The 25,477-nt window shown below is 37.7% G+C and overlaps 1 protein-coding gene across 2 annotated transcripts; it reads right to left on the reverse strand.

The window, feature by feature from the left end:
• Positions 1-63: 63 nt before the first annotated feature.
• On the reverse strand, positions 64-23,568 carry LOC123559734 (bestrophin homolog 15-like). Of its 2 annotated transcripts, XM_045351782.2 has the most exons (14): positions 21,866-23,568; positions 15,006-15,140; positions 14,275-14,441; positions 7,689-7,843; positions 6,596-6,673; positions 5,784-5,924; positions 5,025-5,105; positions 4,552-4,703; positions 3,953-4,108; positions 3,498-3,648; positions 3,034-3,314; positions 1,947-2,109; positions 1,260-1,405; positions 64-776 (listed from the first exon to the last, which is right to left on the reverse strand). In XM_045351782.2, the coding sequence occupies exons 1-14, from the start codon at positions 22,042-22,044 to the stop codon at positions 425-427; spliced, it is 2,337 nt and encodes a 778-aa protein (XP_045207717.2). In that variant the 5' UTR covers positions 22,045-23,568; the 3' UTR covers positions 64-424. The 2 variants fall into 2 exon arrangements, with proteins under 2 accessions (XP_045207717.2, XP_045207719.2); XM_045351784.2 differs by lacking the exons at positions 15,006-15,140; positions 21,866-23,568 and having other exon boundaries at positions 14,262-14,352.
• Positions 23,569-25,477: the final 1,909 nt, after the last annotated feature.

A 25,477-nucleotide genomic window follows, 5' to 3' on the forward strand; every position in this document is an offset into this window, starting at 1 on the left:
GCAATAAAATTAATTCTTTTTTTCACTTACTTTTTTCTGCATTACTAATGCAGTAGAAAAATCTCAATTTCTTAACATTTTATTTACAATTACTCACAAACGAAAGTTCTTTCTAAATTTTGAAAATGTTGGGATGCTCCTACACAATTTAAAATCAACGATTCGCGCTTTATTCACTGGTATAAACTGATATCATGGTCCTAGTTAGCCTGCAATCTGTCCTCAGCAGAAAAATGCAAAGTTAAATGACTCAATCAACATACTGAAGCTAAAATTACACTCCCCAGAAAACTGAATCTTTCCTCTGTCATATTGATGGAAACCTGCAGTTATTTATATAATTCCAATAGTTAAAACATCAGACGACACGGTGTCAACTTTGTTGGGTGATTATAGAACACATGGACATTAAACTATCTTGAAGTTAAAGATCATCCGGTAATACAATTGAAGGTACTGTGTATGACTGTAAATCAGTTGAAGACGCAGAGGCACTTATACTTTGGTTTTCCTCCGTATCTATATATACAAACTCCCCGGATGCTGAAATTTCTTCACGGTCAAAGTTGTGTGTCTCTTCTGTTTCCGGTACAGTTTGAAATTGTGTCATTTCGACTTCGTTTGTTCGTTTATTCTGTATTTCTTCGTCTTTTGTAGTTTCATTTACATGGAAAAGTTCTGACTGTTGCGTTTCGTTTGTAGGAAACATTATTTGTTTAAAGGTCTCATTTGTTTGCAGTATTTCTATATCAGTTGTGTTGTCGGCTGGTTCAAATCTGAAAGACAAGAAAAGCATCCTAGATTAGTTTCAGAACAGAGTTCTATGTAACAAATACCAGTCTCCTCTATATATTATATTTTGTTTTTGAATTGTTGAACAGCGGCGTAAAAGAGTACATAATTCAGTCGGTATGTATTTTTATGAAGTCTCGAGGAGTTTTGTTTAAAATCTTCAAATACATCCCCACTCCTAGAAATGTCAGATTACTGTTCGTATGAAGCACATATTTTTTTCAATTCTCATACTGTATGGATAATTATGACATCCTGTAGTTTCTTTTCATAAAAGAAAAACAGTGGTTAATTCATTTCTTCGTGTTGTAAGAAAATTCCGGAAACATTTAAAGTTATTATGAATAAGGAAATATTGCCGACGGATTAATTTGATTTTACAAGATTCCAAAGCTCATTTGGGGTCACCGAAAATTTACGGAAATCACTAGCAATCGTCCGGCCAGTAACATATAATTTGCTTAAACCTGTCAACATTTTTCTCCTGATGAAAGACGTCCTCGTCGTCGTCTTCTTCTTCGATAGTGGTTGGAATAGGAACGTCTCCATCTGCATAGCGGGGATTTTCGTCCATCGTTTCCAGTGAGTGCGAGGATGGTGAGGGTATTAAATCCTGAAAGTGGAATTTATGGTTTTAAATCCTAAATTCAGCTAAATGCTTTATATTGCTTTTAATTGAAAAAGATATTCAATTGGGATTGTATTAGAAGTCATGTTCAACTGAAGGGCAAATTCAAAATATGTCAAATTCTAAACTGAGAATGAGGTTTCTAATAAAGGCATTGAATTAAGAATGGATATTAAACTCGTGGTTTCAAACTAACTTTGGCATGAAGATTCAACTTTAATCATAAATGTCTTTTTCAATTAAGACATTGTTCATCACTGGCTTCCTTTCAAATGTGTGCTGTCCCGTAAATAACTATCTAGAACAAAGTGTTTTTTTAAAAACATCATTTCAGAAATACCTCATGTCACTGACATTAGTCGTTGAACACAATATAGGTAAAATATATATTCAATACATATTTTTTTTTCTGCATAGAATAATTTTGAATATTCGCGTTCTTAACGTATAACGGCCCTTTAAAGTATAACCAAAACAAATCTAAAATGAAATGAACGGTTATGTTCATGTGTTTTATAAACCATACCTTAACGCTTCGTATAGTATTGCCTTCTTCAATGGCGGACAGGACAGGAGGTCTTGATACTGCCATATATGCCATGTGTTTGTCAAGGAGTTGTTTGTTTCTTGCTTGCTTCGATGCATCAATGTTGCTGTTATCACCTGGTACAGACTCGACCACGAAACGACTGAAATTAAAGGTACAGAATTGGTTATATTTATGTAAAATTGAAATATCATTCACTGGATGAAAAGCAAATGCAATATGTTCACATTGCGCAGTTCGAACCTACATGTAAAGCAGTTTTTTTTAAGTCTTTTTAACCAACTTTAATTCACTTTGTATACATAGTTATACACAGACAGTTCGCCAAATTGTCTTGATGGAAAATTATACAACTGCGACAAAACGTTTGGTGGGCTACTAATTAGTGTGATCGAAAATAAATTATATGTATATTATATACATTGTATAATCAGGCTTATAATGTTTCATTGCCATTGGTCAATTTTAACACTGGTGTCTTAGACTTGATCCTGCCCCCTAAACGTAAACGGTCGTGGAGAGGACACATATAGAACTTACTGGGTCAGTCAAGGTACGACCTAGTTAGCGCTATATAACAATAGTCAGGGGCGGGGGGAGTGACCCTGAAAAGTACGTTCATCAGAGGGTATGGTCCATAATGTTAGACCTCTCTCCAAGTGCTGAAACTCGTGAGCATTTTATTGCTGAACCTCAACACTTGCAGGGAAGACAAATAACTCCGGGGACAACGACAACGTGATGCTGCACCAGGCCAGGACCGTCCTGAATGCAGGAACATATAACAACGCTGACACTATCATTAAACCGCAGATACAGAACGACACGGATATAATATATTATTACTGTGTCAGATTAGCTTTCCTCCTTCCCCCCCCCACCCCCATTTTCGAGCAAAATCGCATTTGGACCCGAAATCTCATGCCCTGTCACATATAATACGATGATATTATGATGCTGTAGAACTCGGACATATGGTTGGCCGGTGGCGAGTATAAATAAACAGACTGCAAACAGTTTTCTGAATCAACCATTCAGATTCTAGAATTTCGAGAAATAAGCCTACCTTCGTTGTAAAGGCGGAGTAAGAAGTGGTTCTAAATCCTCTCTTGATTGAGCGTCTTGAGAAATTGAAGATGAAACAGAAACACCTCTTTCCATGATATCTTTTTGTTGTTTCTTTCTCAGTAAACTCAGTGGAAAACTCCATTTTCTCTCTCGATCGTTATCAACCACGCGCTGTAATGGCCGATGTGGAGCGTCTGTAGTTGCGCGCGCACGTTTCAAGGGAACATACTCTGGAGGAAGTTCGTCCTTCGGTGGTATAAACATATCCAACCGTGAACCCTGACATAAGAAACGATTTTTTAAATGATATGTTTATTTTTTAGGAATATCCTTTGATTTTATAACATTTTCTGGTTTAGCAACATTATTTACTTACGTCCAACTCTTCCAATGTTTTTAACACCGTAAAGTATTAAATAAGTTTTTTTAATGTCTTTTATAAGTTTTTAAACAAAAACCTACCCCACTGCCTCGACTACCCCTGCTGTCTCTATGTTCCCGTTGCACTGGATCGTGTGGGTTCGAATAATTTAGTGGCCCAAAACCGGCATGACCGTTCACCATGGTTGAATTTGATTTTAATGTGTCACGCGACCCACCAAAACCTCCTCTCCTTCGTGAATATATAAATCCAGAAGTTAACAATAAAGATCATGTTTTTAACTAAATGGCATTGCATGACAACACACTTTCAAAAAATAAACATTTCCCACCAGATTATATAATATATGAAAATCATTATTTCCATAACACTACTCCTATCGAAATCTTCTACATAATTCTACTTAAGCAATATCGTAAACATATAAGCGTAAAAATTCTCAGACAAGAATACTTTTATATCAATAAATACATTCTTTTTTTTTAATTTTGGTTTAATACAGCTGCTGTTGATGACTGTTTCAAGCAATACTTACTGAAGATTTGGTTTAAAACCAAACAAGCTCCACACTGATCCTGTGTTATGCCTGGGCCCTGTGTTGGACCTTTGTCTTAATCCGAAGTGATGACCCTCGTGCCCAGCAGCGAGATGAGATAATGGCATGATCCTCTGATCATGTATAGATGGCCGTCTGTAATAGATATAGAAGGTGGACAAAGACTTAAATAGCACAAAAGCGGACGCAATGGTACAATGGTAACACTGTATTGTTATAAAACATTGGTGGCGAGTTCAATTCCCCGTTCCTTCAACTTAAAATTATAAACATTTAGGATAAGAGTCCCGTGTATAGGTGCTTTTCACCTGGCACGTTTGAGAAAACCGAAAGCCTCTGGATTCGGAGCGTCTTCTGTATCTTCCTCTATCTTTTCATTGTCTTCTTGTGGAGTCGCTAAGATATGGGTTTAAATAAGTGTAAATACAAACAGTAATCACGTCACTAACAGAAACTTCGAACCCAATTTTATGCAGTAGATTTACATGTACACTCTGATTCATGTGAAAGATTTTTCAGTTTCTTTTTTTTTACGGGAAAACATTATGACCTTGACCTACCTCTCAGCTTCGACTTACTCTAAATTAAAAGTTGATCCTAAGAAAATTGGTCTTTTTGATGACATAGATGCTTCGGTATATGGAAGTTCGGTCGTGAGTTCGTTGAAATGAGCGTCTTTAGTCAGTGGTGGATAGTTCGCGTGACACTGGTCAGCTAAACACATTGCAACCTGAAAAACGAATTATGAATTTAAGGTGTAATCACGTGAACTACCATTTCTTCCAAATTGCTCAACTTCTCAGAAATTAAATCATTACTGATATTCATTCGTCTTCAACTTTTTTCAAAAGTCTTTTATTGGAGTGATGTTACGCCACAAGACTAAGTAGCATTCAGATATTTCGGAAAGGTGGAGTAACCAGAACTATTCCGGGCAGATCCTCGTATAACATGAAACGTCAAATGCGAAACGATAAGTTCTTCAACGTAGAAACAACTCTAACTCAGTGAACACTAAATATTTTCAAACTTTTCCACCCCAAATACCTACAGCTGTATGTCGATCAATGAGCCAGTTCAGGTCGAAATCATCATCATCCTCGCCAAACGGGTTTATCATCTGTTCTGCAACCTAGAAACAGAACACAACTACATTTTTGTACAGGAAGGCGTCTATATAACAACCTTCAAAAATAGTACCCTTATTAACAGGTTTCAAACTTTTCTTATACCAGACAAGCTTTGAAGATTTATCTCAATTTGGTAATCAATTCCTTTCGGCTGGGTACCTCACCTAGCGGTACCTAAAAGGGAGACAACTACGGATGAGATTGGTCAGTATTAATAGACTATTATGGAAGTTCGATTGAACTTCATTTAACCTTTATACTGCTAAATTTCTAAAATGGACTGGGCCATTCAATTTGAGCAGTACCACTTTTCATATTCAAAGGGATGTTCATTGAAAAACTACTGACTGAATAGCATGATCAAGCTGCACGGACGTGCAGGCTGATCTTGATCTGCACTGGTCACATAGGCAAAACCGTTTGCCGCGAGCAGGCTAAAGATTAAACCAGAATGTCCATTCCGAAATTCTAAAATGTTGAAGATATACTTTTTCAGCCATATTATCTATTTCTTAAAATTATTTTAAAACATAGGCAAAACCTCTTGCCGCGAGCAGGCTAAAGTTTAAACCAGAATGTCCATTCCGAAATTCTAAAATGTTCAAGCTATACTTTTTCAACAATATTATCTATTTCTTAAAATTATTTCTAAAACATTGTGTCTTGTAGAATTTCAGTACCTTAAGCCATCCCATATAGAAGAAAAACTGCAGCAAGGTAAAGAAGGGGATGTAGAAATCCGGATGGGCCTCGTCGTTCTGAACATACTGCCGACCAATCAAACACGCTCCAAAGAATATATGCACTGACAAAGTCACCACCTGAAAGAAGATTTTTTATGTTAAAATATTCATTAACCCTTTGCCTGCTGGCGGCAGTAAAACTGCCTTTGCGACCAGTGCAGACCAAGATCAGCCTGCACATCCGTGCAGTCTGATCATGGTCTGCACTGTTCGCTATTCAGTCAGTAAATTTTCAGTGAACACCCCTTTGAATAATAAATGGTAATGCCCAAATTGAATGATGGACCAGTCCATTATAGAAATTTAGCAGGCTAAGGGTTAACGAAGAAACATCATCATTGCAGTATATTGTCGGCGTATCATGGTTAAATCGTTCATGTCGTGATCGTTGAGGAAACTTAATAATCGTTGATGAACAGTAACTTAATATAAGCCAAATAGTTAGCCTGTTACTCCTGTTCATTTTAAATCATTTGATTTTCAAGCTGATTTTGTTTTTGCAGAACATAGAAAACTACATATTCATGAATGTTACTGGATCTATTACAGGGCCATTATGGAAATACATTTCAATATTATGTAACAAGGACAAGATCTGATGACAATATAACAGTACGTCTCGATTGGAACCATCCATATCAAACTTGTGCTAAATATGTTGATCCTGACCATTGTTGAAACGGCCACTCATAACTATTTTAAAATGAATATGGATGCAAACGATACATTCCTATGTACATTTAGTTTACCTGTGTATAGACAAGAGGGATCGTGATCCAGTCGTAAACAAAACACAAGGAGCACTTGTCTCGGAAATCAGCGATTTGCTGAAAAAAATCAAATGAGCCGTGCCATGAGAAAACCAACATAGTGGCTTTGCGACCAGCATGGATCCAGACCAGCCTGCGCATCCGCGCAGTCTGGTCAGGATCCATGCTGTACGCTTTCAAAGTCTTTTGCAATTAGAGAAACTGTTAGCGAACAGCATGGATCCTGACCAGATTGCGCGGATGCGCAGGCTGGTCAGGATCTATGCTGGTCGCAAAGCCACTATGTTGGTTTTCTCATGGCGCGGCTCAAATATAATTTACAAGTTTCATTTTCATTAGATTTGAACAACACGTTATCAGATAATCTGAAACATTGATAAAAAGTAAGTTCTAGCAGTAGCAAACTCATGGACTTATATAAACATACCCACACGCGTGTGTGCACACACAAAGTTTCTTCAGAATTCTCTGTTTCATCTATTAAGTTGTGGTAGATTAGCCACTTACAAAAGAAACAGAACCTGTACCCTGGGTAATTGTACCCTGAACAAAACTTTACTCCTTTTGAAAGTACTATGTCGGTGTATTTGCCATTACCTTATAAAATAGGGTGAAAAAATTGCGTTGATGAAAATTAATTTTACAATATGTTAAAACAAAATAAACTTTGAAATATATCAAAGATTCTATCTTCCCTGAAATAAATAAAACTTCAATCAAATCTATACCATAGACCACAACTATACAGCCTGCCACGAAGGGCACCAGTTGTTTATCTCTTTACCTACTGGCAGTACAATACTGTTGTGAGACCATCTGTTAAAGACCGACTAATTTAGTGACCTCTTTTCCTCCCACTCCCCGTAAACTTCAAGAAAATGATTTTGTTTAGCAGATACTACAAGATGACAGGTGGCAGATTTAGGCCTTTACGAATTACCATCATGAAAAAAAAACAATGAATACAATTATTCTGTAGTGGGTCTTTAACAAACAGTCTTTTTTCTGCATTTCACTTGTGTGTGTGTGTGTGTGTGTTTATAGACTAGCTTAACTACAATTCTAAACATACTTCCATAATTAAACGAAAGCCGATTTCCGATTCTATTCTGCCCTCTTTCCTGGCTTGTGTTAGCACACTGTTCGCCCAAACTAGTGGCACCCAGAACTTGTTGTATTTACACTCCACATGCTCATACATGACTACTTCCTCGTGTGTTATAAAACCTGTAATTATAACAAAAAAATCTTTTATAATATTCCTGAGCTCAATCCAGTGGAGTTTAAGAATTTGATTCTAAACTGCTTTTGACTGAGGATGAAAAATATTTCACGGCTGTTCTATGCACCGAAAAAGATACTAGCACGCAAAGCGTTAATACGTTGAATTGACCTATCTTTCATTCGGGCCTTTACCGAAAGTCATCTACGCAAAATGGCTCGTCTATTTGAATGATAAAAATCAGCTTCCATATTCTGACTTTGGGAACACTAAATAGCATGGGGTGATTCATTTGCGGGGAAGGGTGAACGTACATGCTTAAGCTGTAATGGAGTATGTAGCAATAAGGCAGATAATTATGAAATTCAGATGTAAACAAAAGGACTTGTTTTAACTGTTAAGATAACTTTGAATGCGAAAACCGTGTTTTACTAAATTGTCCGCTTTATTCATCTGCGAAGGAGAATAAAACAGAGAGAAATTTGAATGTTTTTGATCAATTATCTGACGAAGGTTATTTGCTGACAAAAATATTGTGAAATCGACAGCCAACGCCTGTTTTAAAAGCTTAAAACAAAGAAACAAAGTGTATTAGAAACATGTTAATACTTTCAAATTATCCATTACATTTAGGTTAAACAGTAAGGTAAAGATACAGTCTTCGTTTCATGTAATAGTATATACACTAAGACGCTTGCATATCATTTAATGATTCAGTATTTCTTCAATAAATTCGGTATTAAAACAATACGCATGAGTAATTAATTGTGCACATTATGCAACATTCACATAACTCCATGTACCATACGAACGTCAATGTTGAATTGCGATTAACTTAACACACCGCTGTCTGTATCGCACCTCGGTGACATGTTCACCTCGCAAGAAGCCTAAGATTATCACAGATGTAAAACAAGCATCTCTATCACACCTGACAGCAAGCCCCCAAGCAACTCCCCGCCCCTCCCCAATCCCCGATGATCAGTTCTGTTACGCCTAACAGCAAAACTCCCTGATTATCACAGAAGTAAAACAAGCAGCAAAACAAAATACTAGAAGGGAGTAAGATAATTTTTCCAGCATCGGTGGAATCACCTGAAATCCCGGTCTGATATAGAAGAAAAGAAAACTGGGCTCAGACTATTCAGCTACATGACTTGCATCAGTTGGAGAGGGTTACAACTCATACAGTTTCATGGATTGGTAATATTTTGCTAACAACACAAGCCATGTCAGTGAGTGTTATGTTGCTAACATCTCTAGTAGTTATCACTATCTAATTTGCTTTACAAGATGAAAACAAACTTAAAGAAATCAACACAATATATTCAAGCAGTTCATTTACTTATCAAAAACAGTAAAAGTCACCAATTTGAAGAAATTACAATGTTATGTTACAGCAAGTATCCTCGGGCAAGGTATAAACTCCGCTCATTCCATGTCGTTACAATACCCCTAACAAAACCAGTGTAAAGTGAAGATTATCAAGATAAAAGAGATACTCGCGTTAAAATGGTATAAAGGGAAACAATCAAATTTAAACAACTTGGTTTAATAATCAAGGGACAATACTCTTCAAAACACGGTCTCATTTCTGGACATGGTACTGGGACGCCTAGTGGCCGCATAGACAGTAAATTTACTATTTTCACAGTGTTTTCTTTCAGCCTCCACCTGTTTGATTTATGTCATTTACTGTTACAGTCAAAGTCACAAACATTTTTGTTAACCCTAATAAGACAAAACATTAATGATATCGCATGCTAATTTTTGCACATTATTTTGCATGCAGGTCGGGAAAATGTCAAATATTTTGATGTATAACATTTAAAAATGATCAAATATCGGGCAAAACTTGAATTTCTTAACCTTCTAAAAACATTTTAAACAAATGCTTCACGGTGTGTGACAAGCCTTTCTAATTTATCAACGTTTCCCCATTAAAATAAATATTATATCATATGCTTTTGTATAATTAAGATGCGTGAATAAAATTGTAATTTACAACGGTGTAGCCTATACGGTAATCTAGTTTTAAATGAATAGATAAGGCATGTTTAATCTTGTTATAACATCTCCAGAATCCCGATGGATTGGTTGGTGCATGAGACTGGTAGGGCGAGGGTACCAACGTATCCTGAGGGATTCTGAAGATGTTATAACACGAAATGAACATGCGCTAACTCTATTCTGGCATGAAACGTGTAAAATCTAGTAAGTATTCTAACATGGCTCGATTTGATTTCCAGTTAAACAAAGAAAAAAAACAAGCTCTATATATTCTGCGATAAACGACGGTTGACGCGCGAGAGCATTATGACGTCAATTATGACGTCAAATTGCCGCATGACGTCTGATACATTACTCCTCGCGTAAATAAAGTCCAGCATATTTATTAAAATATATCAATAAGCATGTCAGAATGAAAACAATCAAGACCTTCTTGTGGTTTATCGTCTAATTTACCATGGTTCATCGTTCAGATGCTTCAGTATTTAACCACTCGGGCTAACGCCCTCGTGGTTCAATTCCTACGCATCTGAACTCTGAACCGTGGTAAATCAGACGATAAACCACTCGAAGGCCTTGATTATTTGTTAAATATATTGTTCCTCAACGTCATTAAATGTGCATGAAATGTGCGGGAATGTCAGTGTTGTTTTATGACGTTGGCGTCATTTTTTTAATTATTCGTTTTGGGGCCGTAATGCGTTTATGCTTTGCCGCGGAACGCGCATATATAAAAAGGTGTTTTAACAGCACGTGAACGCGAGATTCTGTCTGTTAACACACGTTTACTCTCCTGTTCAAACACCCCCGAAAAATGAACTCATTTACTAATCACACAGATGTTGTTTTAGACTAAAAGTATTGTACGTGCATGGTCAGTTATTTACATTTAAACAATTATCAAATATTTTTGCCGAGGCAACAAAGTCGTCAGTATTTATTTTTTACGATTGGTTAGTACAGGAGTGTTTGTGTATTGTCATTCCTATTCAATATGACCTTTACGACAAGGGTCATTTGTCCGATCATTCGATTTGCGCAAAAAGTGTTATTCTAGTTGACAGTAAACGCAATAAAGCATGTATGTTGACTTACGCTGGCTTGACACTGACCGGAGGAGTATTGCTTGCTTTCGGCAAAACAAGAACCTGTTAAAAAGCGTCGTTTGACGGCTGTAAAACGTCTCCCCGTACCTGGCCTCAATAGATGGGCTCGATTCATACAAAAATGGGCTGTCCCGCTCACGTAATCGGTACACCGAAATGGGCCGGGCTGTTTGGCATGTACCGCAGTGTACAGAATTGATGCGCGCGCAACTAGCCCGACTGAAGGCGAAATCGGTGTAACGGTGTACGCAATTGAGCCCACCTCAGAGTTGTTAAATTTTCTGATCCTTTTGGGACTATGGAGAACATTCAATTCTAATGCAATAGAAATTCCGCTTCAGCCGGTGCTAGGAGCCGTGAGAGGTGTAGCACATTTCATTACAGCTCTTGAAAAGACTCAAACAAACCGAGTCTACTATTGTTGTTTGGTTGCGTTCTATGCCTCCAAGGGGTCTTTTCACTGATTTTATTACACCTGGGAGAACTGCCAATTCCACAACTACCATCTTTGCGATGGACGGAAAATCGAAGTAGGTAAAAGTGAGTATAAAGGGGATACATCATATCTCAATTTGTTTGTCCATATATTTGATTTGCAATGAAAACAAATGCGTACAATCATTGTCGAACAGGTCTTTTGAATCTGATATCCCATATACAACGAATCAAATGAACGTTATAAGCATATTTCACTATCACAACATCGCGTGCAAGTTTTTTGTGACTTATGGCAGCTTTTATGAAGAATTAAGTATCTCAATGTTTTTTACTATACAGTTACAGCAATTCTGACAGGCACCTTGTTAATAAATTAACATTCTTTAGATGTCATGTCAAACCTATTTAGTATTTATATTGCGAATTTTCGCGGACAGTCTGGGAAGGGGGCGTAACATAGCAAGCTTTCCAGGGTCTTCAACAATAATTTGGTCAAATATATGCTGTAGTAAAAATGTGTTTAATATATAAACCCTATTTTACCATTTAGTGCATTTGCAGCTAAACCAGTGAGTTTGCAACAGATGATACTCTTTTCAAACTTATATTCGCGTATTTCGGGCTGTGCAGTTGAAACCAAAAACCGCATCCTGTAACGTCAACACCCCATCCCTCTTTATCTTATTTAATTAAGCTCTACGACTGGATGAAAATCTAGGAAGTATATCCATCCGTCCTTAAATGGCTGAATTTTATATGAAACAAAGAAGTATTTATTTTAGTGGTATATAACCTTGCAACATGTATACAGTGCACGCAGGCAGTACTTCGTTATGTATGGTACACTGTCTTGCGTCTTGCATTATGATATGAGCCGCGCCATGAGAAAACCTATATAGAGGCTTTGCGACCAGCATTGATCCAGACCAGCCGGCGCGGATCAGGATCCATGCTGTTCTCTTACGCTTTCTGTAATTGCAATAGGCTTTAAAAGCGAACAGCATAGATCCTGATCATACTGCGCGGATGCGCAGGGTGGTCTGGATCCATGTTGGTCGCAAAGCCACTATGTTGGTTTTCCCATGGAGCGGCTCATACATAAATCGTATGTATTGACCTTCACTACAGAATGTGACGTTAACATATCAGCATTACGTATATCACATTACGGTATTCGACGGTGAAACATGAGGTTTAATATGTGCATTTTTAAAGATGTCAAATAAGTATGACGCACAATGAATTAAATTCTGTCCGATTTCTGTGCATATTTAAATCTAATATCACAGGTGAGAAAGAAATTCGTAAGTGTCTTGGGCCATGAACAATAAATAAAACGTTTAAAAGCGCGAGCAAAATATATTTATGAAATGACATTTGTCTTTAGAAATGTGTTTGTACACATAAATATTTTAAGGTGTACTTTCAAGTAGTTTCAAGTATAAATATATAATTCAAACAAACGTTATTTTTTTACCCTTAAAAATTTTAAAAGCACAAGACCAAACGTCAAAAGAATCAAAGAAAAACGTACCAACTTGACATTAAAGGAACTCTTTCACAAAATTTTGGTAAAAAAAGAAAATTTCTCAAATGTTTTAAACTAGTGCCTTTAACCGACTTTTGATATAAAACGTCTGATTTAATCATGTCGTCTTCAAATTTTCCTTGGTTACAATTCATTATACCGTATCCATCATAGCTGAAAACGTTGCACATAAATAAGCCGCATCATGAAAAAACCAACATAGTGCATTTGCGGCCAGCATGGATCCAGATCAGCCTGCGCATCCGCGCAGTCTGGTCAGGATCCGTGTTGTTCGCTTTCAAAGCTTATTGCAATTAGAGAAACTGTTAGCGATCAGCATTGATCCTGACCAGCCTGCGCGGATCCATGCTGGTCGCAAACTCACTATGTTGGTTTTCTCATGGTGCGGCTCAAATGTGTATACGAATTAAACAACTAACCTGTATTTGATATAGTGCTAACATCTAATAAATACGTCCAGCATATATCGCTGATATTATTTCAAAGTTTCAACAAAATAAAAAAAAATTGACATCATTTTTATTCATTTTACGAAAACCCATTTTCGAAAAGTCACAAAAACACACTAAAATGTCTGGAATGTACAAACTAGAGTTAAATGTGATTAAGTAAGAAAATGATAGAAAAAAAAAACAGAAAAAAGAAGAAAAAAACGCCAATGTGTCTCCTCCCGAAAAAAGATTTTCTGATATTTATATATGACATTTCACCATTTTCTTGCAAAAAAAGATAAATATACACCTCATAAATTGTTTTCACCTATTTTCTAAAAAAACACAACTTCTATGCGTATATTTGTGACATTTAAAAATGGTGTTTGATGGTAAACTGAATGGGCATTTTTAAAAATGTTATTAACATCATGGTGATATAAATGTATGTATAATTAAAAAAATGTATTTTCATTAATTTTTAGGACATTGGCAAAAGAGCAAATGACTAGTAAGCGTAAATAAAAAACAACATTCCGCAAGGATATATGCATACAGAGTCGAACCTGTGCTACTGAAAACAGATTGAAAGAGACTAACTGTAAAGACGGACCTTCTAGCTGTACACAACAAATCGCATTTCCCAATTTAACATTTGCAGCGTATTTTAACCTTTGAAAAAAGAACACCTTCCAACAAAGACCACTTTTTGGCTATACCATTAAATACTTATTTTCACTTCTTTTTTTTCTGTATACATGTATAAGGTACTTATTTTTATATCATAAAGTGATTATTTTAAAACAAAAAGCTAAAATTTTCACCTCATCTATAAAAGAGAAGCTTTAAATAAAAAAATAGAAATTCGAAAAGCGTAAAGACTATGTACATATAAATGAAACCTGCATCGACAATATGTTCCATGGTTGGGTACCTCTTCATAACGGACACACTGACGGACCTGAGGATCAAGATAAGCCCAAACAACATGTATCTGGCCACAGTTCTTCTGTATATCCGTCCATGTTCGTCCAGGCCAACCAGATAGCTTCCCAGTATGTAAAGTGTTCTGTAATTATATAAAACAGCAAATGATGCTAGCCTTTTGGCGGCTTTCGCTTGTGTTCTCAACTGAATTTTCAAGAACTCTGTGAAAATTCTCTAAGGCTTTCAGATTTTTCATACATGTAATACACCAGTTTAAAAACAATATTAGGCAGAGTTGGGTTTTTTTTGTGTGTGTGTGTGTGTTTTTTTTTTTTTTTGTTTCTCTATTCTTCAATTCTTAATGCACAGAAAGCAAGGCAAAAAACCTCCATGGTATTCGAAATCTTTATATCATAGTAAAGAACTGTCAAGATGAACCGGAAAAGAAAAAGTGAGTACTGGCCTGTTTAGATGAAAGCCCCAAACATAGCTCAGAGGTCTGTTAGCGCTTTGGGTTCTAAACCTGTTAGGGATATATATAATTATTTCTTGCGAAGTGGAAGGACGCTGGTTCTAACTGGGTGCCCGTTCGTACCTAAAATTATGCGCAGAGGGCCACCTGGGGGTATTTCTACATCACTGAAAGCCGAGATGCCATCATTTGACTTAAATTATGTCGACCTCGCCTAAAACACAACACACTAACCTGTCTGGCCAGGGAACGTTTGTAAATTGTTGCCACCATCTTGTTACAACCACAGACACGTAGAACCCGAGCACAAATGATACCGGTATTAAGTTCGTGTAGCTGTTACAGTAAACAACAATTTTTTCAAACACGCTGAAATTAGAAAACAAAAATTTGATAAATCCATAAATGACTTCAAACTTTTATTAAAACTATATTTGGGAATTATTTATTTGTCAAACTTTGATAAAATATCTGGGTGCCATACATAAGACAAAAAAGGCAGCCGTTAAGTTCCGTTGTAAGATTAAAGGAAAAATGTTATATATAATTCAACTCAATGAAAATTTCATATACAATTTACGCGATAAATACATTGGAACTGTGCTCATGTGACAGTACAGAGTAACTGTGCTCATTAAGTATTGTTCAATGACAATACAGAGTAACTGTGATCACTGAGTATTGTTCAGTGACAGAACAGAGTAACTGTGCTCACTGAGTATTGTTCAGTGACAGGACAGAGTAACTGTAAGTACAGAGTAACTGTGATCAATAAGTATTGTTCAGTGACAGGACAGTATAACTGAGTAACTGTGCTCACTGAGTATTGTTCAGTGACAGTACAGAATAACTGTGCTCACTGAGTATTGTTCAGTGACAGTACAGAGTAACTGTGCTCACTGAGTATTGTTCAGTGACAGAAAGAGTAACTGTGCTCACTGAGTATTGTTCAGTGACAGTACAGAGTAACTGTACAGAGTAACTGTGCTCACGAGTATTGTTCAGTGACAGGACAGAGTAACTGTGCTCACTGAGTATTGTTCAGTGACAGAACAGAGTAACTGTGATCACTGAGTATTGTTCAGTGACAGTACAGAGTAACTGTGCTCACTGAGTATTGTTCAGTGACAGTACAGAGTAACTGTGCTCACTGAGTATTGTTCAGTGACAGTACAGAGTAACTGTGTTCACTGAGTATTGTTCAGCGAGAGTACAGTGAAACTGTACAGAGTAACTGTGATCACCGAGTATTGTTCAGTGACAGGACAGAGTAATGTGTCACTGAGTATTGTTCAGTGACAGTAACTGAGTACACATGTGTAATCAGAGTAACTGTGATCACTGAGTATTGTTCAGTGACAGGACAGAGTAACTGTGCTCACTGAGTATTGTTCGGACGTAAGATATGTACAGAGTAACTGTGACTCACTGAGTATTGTTCAGTGACAGGACAGCGTAACTGTGATCACTGAGTATTGTTCAGTGACAGGACAGAGTAACTGTGCTCACTGAGTATTGTTCAGTGACAGTACAGAGTAACTGTGCTCACGAGTATTGTTCAGTGATAGTACAGAGTAACTGTGCTCACTGAGTATTGTTCAGTGACGGTACAGAGTAACCGTGCTCACTGAGTATTGTTCAGTGACGGTACAGAGTAACCGTGCTCACGAGTATTGTTCAGTGACGGTACAGAGTAACCGTGCTCACTGAGTATTGTTCAGTGACGGTACAGAGTAACTGTGCTCACTGAGTATTGTTCAGTGACAGAACAGAGTAACTGTGATCACTGAGTATTGTTCAGTGACATTACAGAGTAACTGTGCTCACTGAGTATTGTTCAGTGACAGTACAGAGTAACTGTGCTCACTGAGTATTGTTCAGTGACAGTACAGAGTAACTGTGTTCACTGAGTATTGTTCAGTGACAGTACAGAGTAACTGTAGTCACTGAGTATTGTTCAGTGACAGTAAGGTAAGTACAGAGTAACTGTGCTCACGAGTATTGTTCAGTGACAGGACAGAGTAACTGTGCTCACTGAGTATTGTTCAGTGACAGAACAGAGTAACTGTGATCACTGAGTATTGTTCAGTGACAGTACAGAGTAACTGAGTAACTGTGCTCACTGAGTATTGTTCAGTGACAGTACAGAATAACTGTGCTCACTGAGTATTGTTCAGTGACAGTAAAGAGTAACTGTGCTCACTGAGTATGTTCAGGACAGACAGAGTAACTGTGCTCACTGAGTATTGTTCAGTGACAGTACAAGTAACTGTACAGAGTAACTGTGCTCACGAGTATTGTTCAGTGAGACAGGACACAGAGTAACTGTGCTCACTGAGTATTGTTCAGTGACAGACAGAGTAACTGTGATCACTGAGTATTGTTCAGTGACAGTACAGAGTAACTGTGCTCACTGAGTATTGTTCAGTGACAGTTACAGTAGTAAACTGTGTCAACTGAGTATTGTTCAGTGATCAGTACAGAGTAAACTGTGTTCAAGTATTGTTCAGCGACAGTACAGTGACAACTGATCAAGTAGTAATTGTGGATCATCTGAGTATGTTCAGATGAAGGACGAGTAATTGTGTCACTGAGTATTGTTCAGGCGACAGTACAGAGTACTGTACATAGTAACTGTGTACACTGAGTATTGTTCAGTGACAGGACAGAGTAACTGGTGTCTCACTGAGTTATGTTCATGACAGTACTGAAGTAACTGTACAGAGTAAACTGTGATCATGAGTATTGTTCAGTGACAGACATTGTAACTGTGATCATATATTGTTCAGTGAACGACAGTATAACTGTGCGCATGAGTTGTTCAGTGACAGTACAGAGTAACTGTGCTCACGAGTATGTTCAGTGATAGTACAGAGAAACTGGCTCACTGAGTATTGTTCAGTGACGTACAGAGTAACCGTGCTCCTGGTATTGTTCAGTGACGGTACAGTAGTAACTGTGCTCCGGGTATTGTTCAGTGATAGTACAGAGTAACTGTGCTCCTGAGTATTGTTCAGTGACGGTACAGAGTAACTGAGCTCACTGAGTATTGTTCAGTGACAGCACAGAGTAACTGTGTCCTGAGTATTGTTCAGTGACATTACAGAGTAACTGTGCTCACTGGTATTGTTCAGTGACAGAACAGAGTAACTGTGCTCACTGAGTATTGTTCAGTGACAGTACAGAGTAACTGTGTTCACTGAGTATTGTTCAGCGACAGTACAGTGTAACTGTACAGAGTAACCGTGATCACTGAGTATTGTTCAGTGACAGGACAGAGTAACTGTGCTCACTGAGTATTGTTCAGTGACAGTACAGAGTAACTGTGCTCACTGAGTATTGTTCAGTGACAGTACAGAGTAACTGTACAGAGTAACTGTGATCACTGAGTATTGTTCAGTGACAGGACAGAGTAACTGTGCTCACTGAGTATTGTTCAGTGACAGTACAGAGTAACTGTACAGAGTAACTGTGATCACTGAGTATTGTTCAGTGACAGGACAGAGTAACTGTGCTCACTGAGTATTGTTCAGTGACAGTACAGAGTAACTGTGCTCACTGGGTATTGTTCAGTGACAGTACAGAGTAACTGTGCTCACTGAGTATTGTTCAGTGACAGTACAGAGTAACTGTACAGAGTAACTGTGATCACTGAGTATTGTTCAGTGACAGTACAGAGTAACTGTGCTCACTGAGTATTGTTCAGTGACAGGACATTGTAACTGTGATCACTGAGTATTGTTCAGTGAGAGGACAGAGTAACTGTGCTCACTGAGTATTGTTCAGTGACAGTACAGAGTAACTGTGCTCACGAGTATTGTTCAGTGATAGTACAGAGTAACTGTGCTCACTGAGTATTGTTCAGTGACGGTACAGAGTAACTGTGCTCACTGAGTATTGTTCAGTGACGGTACAGAGTAACTGTGATCACTGAGTATTGTTCAGTGACAGTACAGAGTAACTGTGCTCACTGAGTATTGTTCAGCGACAGTACAGAGTAACTGTGCTCACTGAGTATTGTTCAGCGACAGTACAGAGTAACTGTGCTCACTGAGTATTGTTCAGCGACAGTACAGAGTAACTGTGCTCACTGAGTATTGTTCAGCGACAGGAAAGAGTAACTGTGATCACTGAGTATTGTTCAGTGACAGTACAGAGTAACTGTACAGAGTAACTGTGCTCACGAGTATTGTTCAGTGACAGGACAGAGTAACTGTGCTCACTGAGTATTGTTCAGTGACAGAACAGAGTAACTGTGCTCACTGAGTATTGTTCAGTGACACTTCTCAGTAAATAATGTTCATTAAACTGCCGGCTTCTGTTACAGTATTCAGTGATCATCATTCGTTAAACTGTACTCATTAAGTATTGTTCAGCGACATCACTTACTACATATTTTTCAGTGACTCAGTAAGTAGCATGCACTGATTTGTGGTCACTGAATACTGTTCAGTGACATATTTCAGAAGGAGCGTTCATTGAACTGTGATCACTAAGATTGTTCAGTGACGCTGCTCAGAAATAGCTTTCATTTGACTGTGCTAACACTCACCGAGTATCGTTCATTGAACTGTGATCACCGAGTATCAGTCAGTGGTATTGAGTGCCGTTCACTGAGTTATGTTCAGTAAGTACTGACCAGTCACACAACTCAGTGAATATCGTTCATTAGACTGTGCTCATTGAGTATTGTACAGTGACAATATTCATTAAGTAATGTTGATTATTGTTCAGTGAAATCGCTCAGTATCATTCATTGAACGCATTGAGTTGTTCAGTGACAGCACTAAGTAACTGAGCTCGCTGGGTATAGTTCAGTGACAGCTCTAAGTAACTGAGCTCGCTGGGTATTGTTCAGTGACAGCTCTAAGTAACTGAGCTCGCTGGGTATAGTTCAGTGACAGCACTAAGTAACTGAGCTCGCTGGGTATAGTTCAGTGACAGCTCTAAGTAACTGAGCTCGCTGGGTATAGTTCAGTGACAGCTCTAAGTAACTGAGCTCGCTGGGTATTGTTCAGTGACAGCACTAAGTAACTGAGCTCGCTGGGTATAGTTCAGTGACAGCACTAAGTAACTGAGCTCGCTGGGTATTGTTCAGTGACAGCACTAAGTAACTGAGCTCGCTGGGTATAGTTCAGTGACAGCACTAAGTAACTGAGCTCGCTGGGTATAGTTCAGTGACAGCTCTAAGTAACTGAGCTCGCTGGGTATTGTTCAGTGACAGCACTAAGTAACTGAGTCGCTGGGTATAGTTCAGTGACAGCACTAAGTAACTGAGCTCGCTGGGTTCGGGTATGTTCAGTGACAGCCTAAGTAACTGAGCTCGCTGGGTATAGTTCAGTGACAGCACTAAGTAACTGAGCTCGCTGGGTATAGTTCAGTGACAGCACTAAGTAACTGAGCTCGCTGGGTATAGTTCAGTGACAGCTCTAAGTAACTGAGCTCGCTGGGTATTGTTCAGTGACAGCACTAAGTAACTGAGTTCGCTGGGTATAGTTCAGTGACAGCTCTAAGTAACTGAGTTCGCTGGTATAGTTCAGTGACAGCACTAAGTAACTGAGCTCGCTGGGTATAGTTAGTGACAGCTCTAGTAACTGAGTCGCTGGAGATTTTCAGTGACAGCTCAAGTAATGAGCTCCGCGGTATGTTCAGTGACAGCACTAAGTAACTGAGTTCGCTGGGTATAGTTCAGTGACAGCTCTAAGTAACTGAGTTCGCTGGATATTGTTCAGTGACAGCACTAAGTAACTGAGCTCGCTGGGTACTGTTAAGTGACAACTCTTAGTACCTATGCTCACTGAGTACTGTCAATGGCAGCATTTTCATTGGACTGTTCTCACAGAGTATTGTTCAGTGTCACTACCCACAAGAAGCGTTCATTGAAGTGTGTTCATGGACCCTTGCTCAGTGCCAGCACTCAGTTACTGAACTCACTGAATATTGCTCAGTGCCAACACTCAGTTAATGAGCTCACTGAATATTACTCAGTGCCAGCACTCAGTTACTGAGCTCACTGAATATTGCTCAGTGCCAGCACTCAGTTACTGAGCTCACTGAATATTGCTCAGTGCCAGCACTCAGTTACTGAGCTCACTAAATATTGCTCAGTGCCAGCACTCAGTTACTGTTCTCACTGAGTACTGTTAACTAACAACACACAGTAGGTATCGTTCATTGAACTGTGCTCATTAAGTATTGTTCCGTGGCCGTGCACTCAGTAAGTATAGTATTCATTGATCTTAGCTCACACACATGCATTTTTCACTGAACTGTCATCAATGAGTTCAGTGACAGTACTCAGTGAGCATCATTCATTAAACTGCAGTTATAAAGTATTGGTCAGTGACAGCACAGTCTGTCACACTCTGTAACTTTGCTCACGGAATATTTTTCAGTGACTCAGTAAGTAGCATTCATTGGTTTGTGGTACATTTCAGTGACACTAGTCAGAAGAAGCGTTCACTCAGCAGTGCTCACTGAATATTATTCAGTGACACTGCGCAGAAAATGCGTTCACTAAACATTGTTGAATTGTACTGAATGAGTACTTTTCTGTAGGAATTATATCAAGATGCATGGAAAAAATGAAAATAAATTTGTCTTCTCCATAATGTACGAATGCCAGTCAAAGAACATGTTATCAAAGTATTTCCAAAGACATAACATGTCTAGAAAGTTACTGTATGAAAGCCTTCATTTGAGTGGGTATATCACAACCTTAATTAATAAACAGACACTGTGACAGATGTGCAGTACTTTATCGTTAACAGATGAAATTGTAATTCAAGATAAAAATTCAGTTCGTCTACATACATGTATTCCTTACCAGGATTCTTTCACTCATACGTTCTTGAAAAAAAGTCGAAAGTTACCGATATACATAAAAATCGAAAGATCCCAAATCATAACTGTAGCCTACGTCTCAAGTATTCTAAGAACACTGATGTGCAATCTGACATGAGATCTGACAATGTGGTTTCAGCAAAATGCCACTGGAATTAAGGCTAAAAGCAAAGACCAAAGACCAGGGACCTGTTAATATACTTGTAAATCAAAGAAACATTGATGTACTTATATATGATAAAGTGGCATACCTTCTCTGGTAGCTATCTAACGCAAGCCTGTAAACAAGGCTAATAATTGTATACAAGGCACAAAATATAATTGTTTCCTTGAACATCAGTTTGTAAACGCTGCCCCTCCATCTCCTCAGCAACTTGAAGAAGCCGAAAAACGAGGTCGTGGCAACTTTGTATTGATAGATTATAGTCATCTTGTAACCTTAGCTTGATTCACAGATTTCTTGATCACTATTTCCTTAAACTTATCTGGCAGCTTAGCTTGGTTCACAGATTTCTCGGTCACTATTCCCTTAAACTTATCTGGCAACTTAGCTTGGTTCACAGATTTTTTTTGTCACTATTTCTTTAAACTAATCTGGCAGCTTAGCTTGGTTCACAGATTTCTTGATCACTATTTCTTAAAATTTATCTGGTAGCTGCTATTGTTGTTGTTGTTGTTATATTTGCTGTTGTTTGTTGTATTTTTGCTGTTGTTATCGCTGTTGCTTCTAATGTTAAGTCTTGTTTATGCAGTTCACGGTTTAGCTATCCTGTTAATTAACCTTTGAATATATCTTACTCCATCTTACCTTGTAAATCCGTCCTTTTTTAACTCATAAAACATGTTTAAAGTTATCAACCACATATATACAAATGAATACGTTTGTTCACACTTAAATTCATAATTGAAATAACGGTCCATTTGTTTTATCAACGTAAATAACGTGACTGAAGCTACGATAAAAACTGCACCATCCTCACCACAATACAAACTCCAGAAAGTGCATCATATACAAAAAAGAAGATATTTTTGGTACTAATGTTAGCATTTCACTTTATTTAGAAAGAAGATGGAGATGCCCAAATCTTTAACGCAGTAATTTTTCAACCTACTTTTCAAACTTCGTAAACAAAATGAGCCGTGTATAAAGATTGTCACTCTGGTGTTCTTTTGTCAGGTTTTTCGCTGTTAACAACATGTAAATGGGAACAGAAACAACTGTCTGGTTTATGACATGTCTCCCATCCGCAGAAGGACATCTAGATCCAAATGTTTGAGCAGTAATTGTCGTCTGCTTGAACAGTCACACAACACAGTGTCGTACAAGTTTTGTCAGATTCAGTAATAAATAATTACTCGAAAAGTACGTTACGTTCGTACGTGTGTCATATCTTCACTAGTGTATACAATTACTCCAAAACAACTTCATACACCGCTTTCAACATTATATTTCATTGTAAAATACAAAATATTCTAATTAAATCATTTGTTATGAAATAATCCAAGGTGCATGTCAAATACATCATCTATTTCGCAAGAATTGATTGTTTTACTAATGAAAGTAACATTATTACATATCTTGCTTAGAAGTCCTTCCTCAAAACACAGCTAAACTTCACTACAGTTTGCACATCCAAAAGGAAACAAATTACATCTAAATGTTAACATAAAATCATGTTTTCCCGTCCTCTTTAATTGAAGGACATTTTTCTTTTGGTTTAAAAATTGACGGCGACGGACCAGTTACGTGTAGATCTTTCAACGTTAGATACGATTGTTACTTAACACATCCCGATTATATTATACAGCCCGATGATATAAATCACCTTAAACTGTCACTCGGACCGCAAAACTCCTATTTTTAATTAATCTGTACAAAACCTAATTACATTCACATTTTATTCTTATTTCATACATGATATGTATACATGAAACGTTCAGCTGTTACATATGGTTATCATCATCAGACTGCATATGTACCAGCGAAGTTAGTCAAGTTTGATTATTTTATTTGCATAATTATAACACCAGATAAAAATTTAGATCATCCATGTTGAGTATCTAAAATTTTATTTGATAACACCATACCACTGATGGTATGAAAAAAGTATGTCTGTACTCACTGCACTTAGCTACTAACAGTTGGTGATGTACTTTTTTGATTAAAAGTATACACTCAGTATTGAATGACTTTCCGGTCAACAGCCACAGCTGTTGCACGGGCGCGTGGAAAGATTCAGTGAAATGCTGCCCGAAGTCTACAGTCAGTCACTGAAACCTTCAACGATCTTCAGCAAATAGTCTTGACTACTGACGAGCGACCCATTCAGAAGCCTTCGAGGTTTCTAGGTATACTAATTCGTCTTTTAAAAATTGCTTGCAGGATACGGATCAAATCTCATGAATACGTGTGCTATCGACAAACTGTAGTTTTTCTTATGTGCATATGTATCTAAGTTCACTTTGATATTGTCGTTCCAAACCCCTTCCATCTGTTACTAGAGAAAAAGGTGTTAGTCATTTTAGGTTCTTAGAGAGCAGTGTAAGATAAGGTAGATGTTCAATTGCAGAAGCTTCCCTTGTTCTATTGATTGTCACACCTAGACAAAACTCCTATCTGAAAGGGTAGAATGTTCGTAATTTCATTGGAGAAGCTGGGACCCAAACTCGAGATTCATGCCGTCACAGAACCGCCTTTTCCCGCAGGACAACAGTTCCGCTCTAGTGCAGACTAACCAATCGTTACAGTATTAGAAGACAGTAAAATGGCAGCGCTAAAATAATATTCAATCACATATTTTGTCGTCAAGGGTAGCACACAAGAAACAAGGATAGCTACCCACTAGGAACAGAAACATTCACAGAATGCAAATCCTCAAACCGCAACCCCACAGAAGATCATGTACGGATATATATAATAATTAATAGATGCAAAAATAGGTCGACAAAGTAAAACAACAAGCAAACAAGAGCTGTCACAGGAGACAGCGCGCTCGACTGTTTCGATGCTGGATAGTGAAACTGGGCACATCTGAGGAAACTAGAGCTGTCACTGGAGTGTTTAATGACTCCAAATGTGGATGAAGATATTGCACAATAGCCTGAGTCTATGTCAAAAATATCAACTTAAAGTAATAAGAGAGGTAAAGATAAAATGTATCAAAACACTATATAAGTATATCCTAAGCAAGCAAAAAGGGGCATAATTCATTAAATATTGGTGCCAGAGTTATGCAGCTTGTGTCATATAGTGTGGGTGATGATGCTGAACAACTATTTTAAGTTTGAATCATATCTATTCAGTAATAACAGAGACAGAGTGAAAGTGCATCAAAACTTTAACCTAAAATTCTAAGTAAAAAGGGGGAATAATTAATGAAAAATTGGTGCCAGAGTTATGCACCTTGCGTCATATGGTGTGGGTGATGATGTTGAACAAGTATTTTAAGTTTGAATCAAATCCATTCAGTAATAACAGAGACACAGTTAAAGTGCATCAAAACTTTACCCTAAAATTCTAAGTAAAAAGGGGAAATAATTCATGAAAAATTGGTCCCAGAGTTATGCACCTTGTGTCATATGATAAGGGTAATGATGTTGAACAATTGTTTAAGTTTGAATCAGATCCATTCAGTAATAACAGAGACAGAGTGAAAGTGCATAAAACTTTAACCTGAAATTCTAAGTAAAAGTGGAATATTCATGGAAAATTGTGCCTGAGTTATGCATCTTGTGTCATATGATGTGGGTGATGATGTGAACAACTATTTTAAGTTTGATCAAATCCATCAGTAATAACAGAGACACAGTGAAAGTGCATCAAAACTTTAACCTAAATTCTAAGTAAAAAGGGGAAATAATTC

The sequence above is a fragment of the Mercenaria mercenaria genome, chromosome 10 (genome assembly GCF_021730395.1).
Source record: "Mercenaria mercenaria strain notata chromosome 10, MADL_Memer_1, whole genome shotgun sequence".
NCBI classification, from domain to species: Eukaryota; Metazoa; Mollusca; class Bivalvia; order Venerida; family Veneridae; genus Mercenaria; species Mercenaria mercenaria.

Coding starts and splice junctions, on each gene's coding strand:
- LOC123559734 (XM_045351782.2), bottom strand. CDS start 22,044: ATGACTATAATCTATCAATACAAAGTTGCCACGACCTCGTTTTTCGGC. Junction 15,141..21,865: donor TTAGATAGCTACCAGAGAAG/GTATGCCACTTT, acceptor TTCTAATTTCAG/CGTGTTTGAAAAAATTGTTG. Junction 5,925..6,595: donor TCCCTCTTGTCTATACACAG/GTAAACTAAATG, acceptor ATCTTCTTTCAG/GTGGTGACTTTGTCAGTGCA.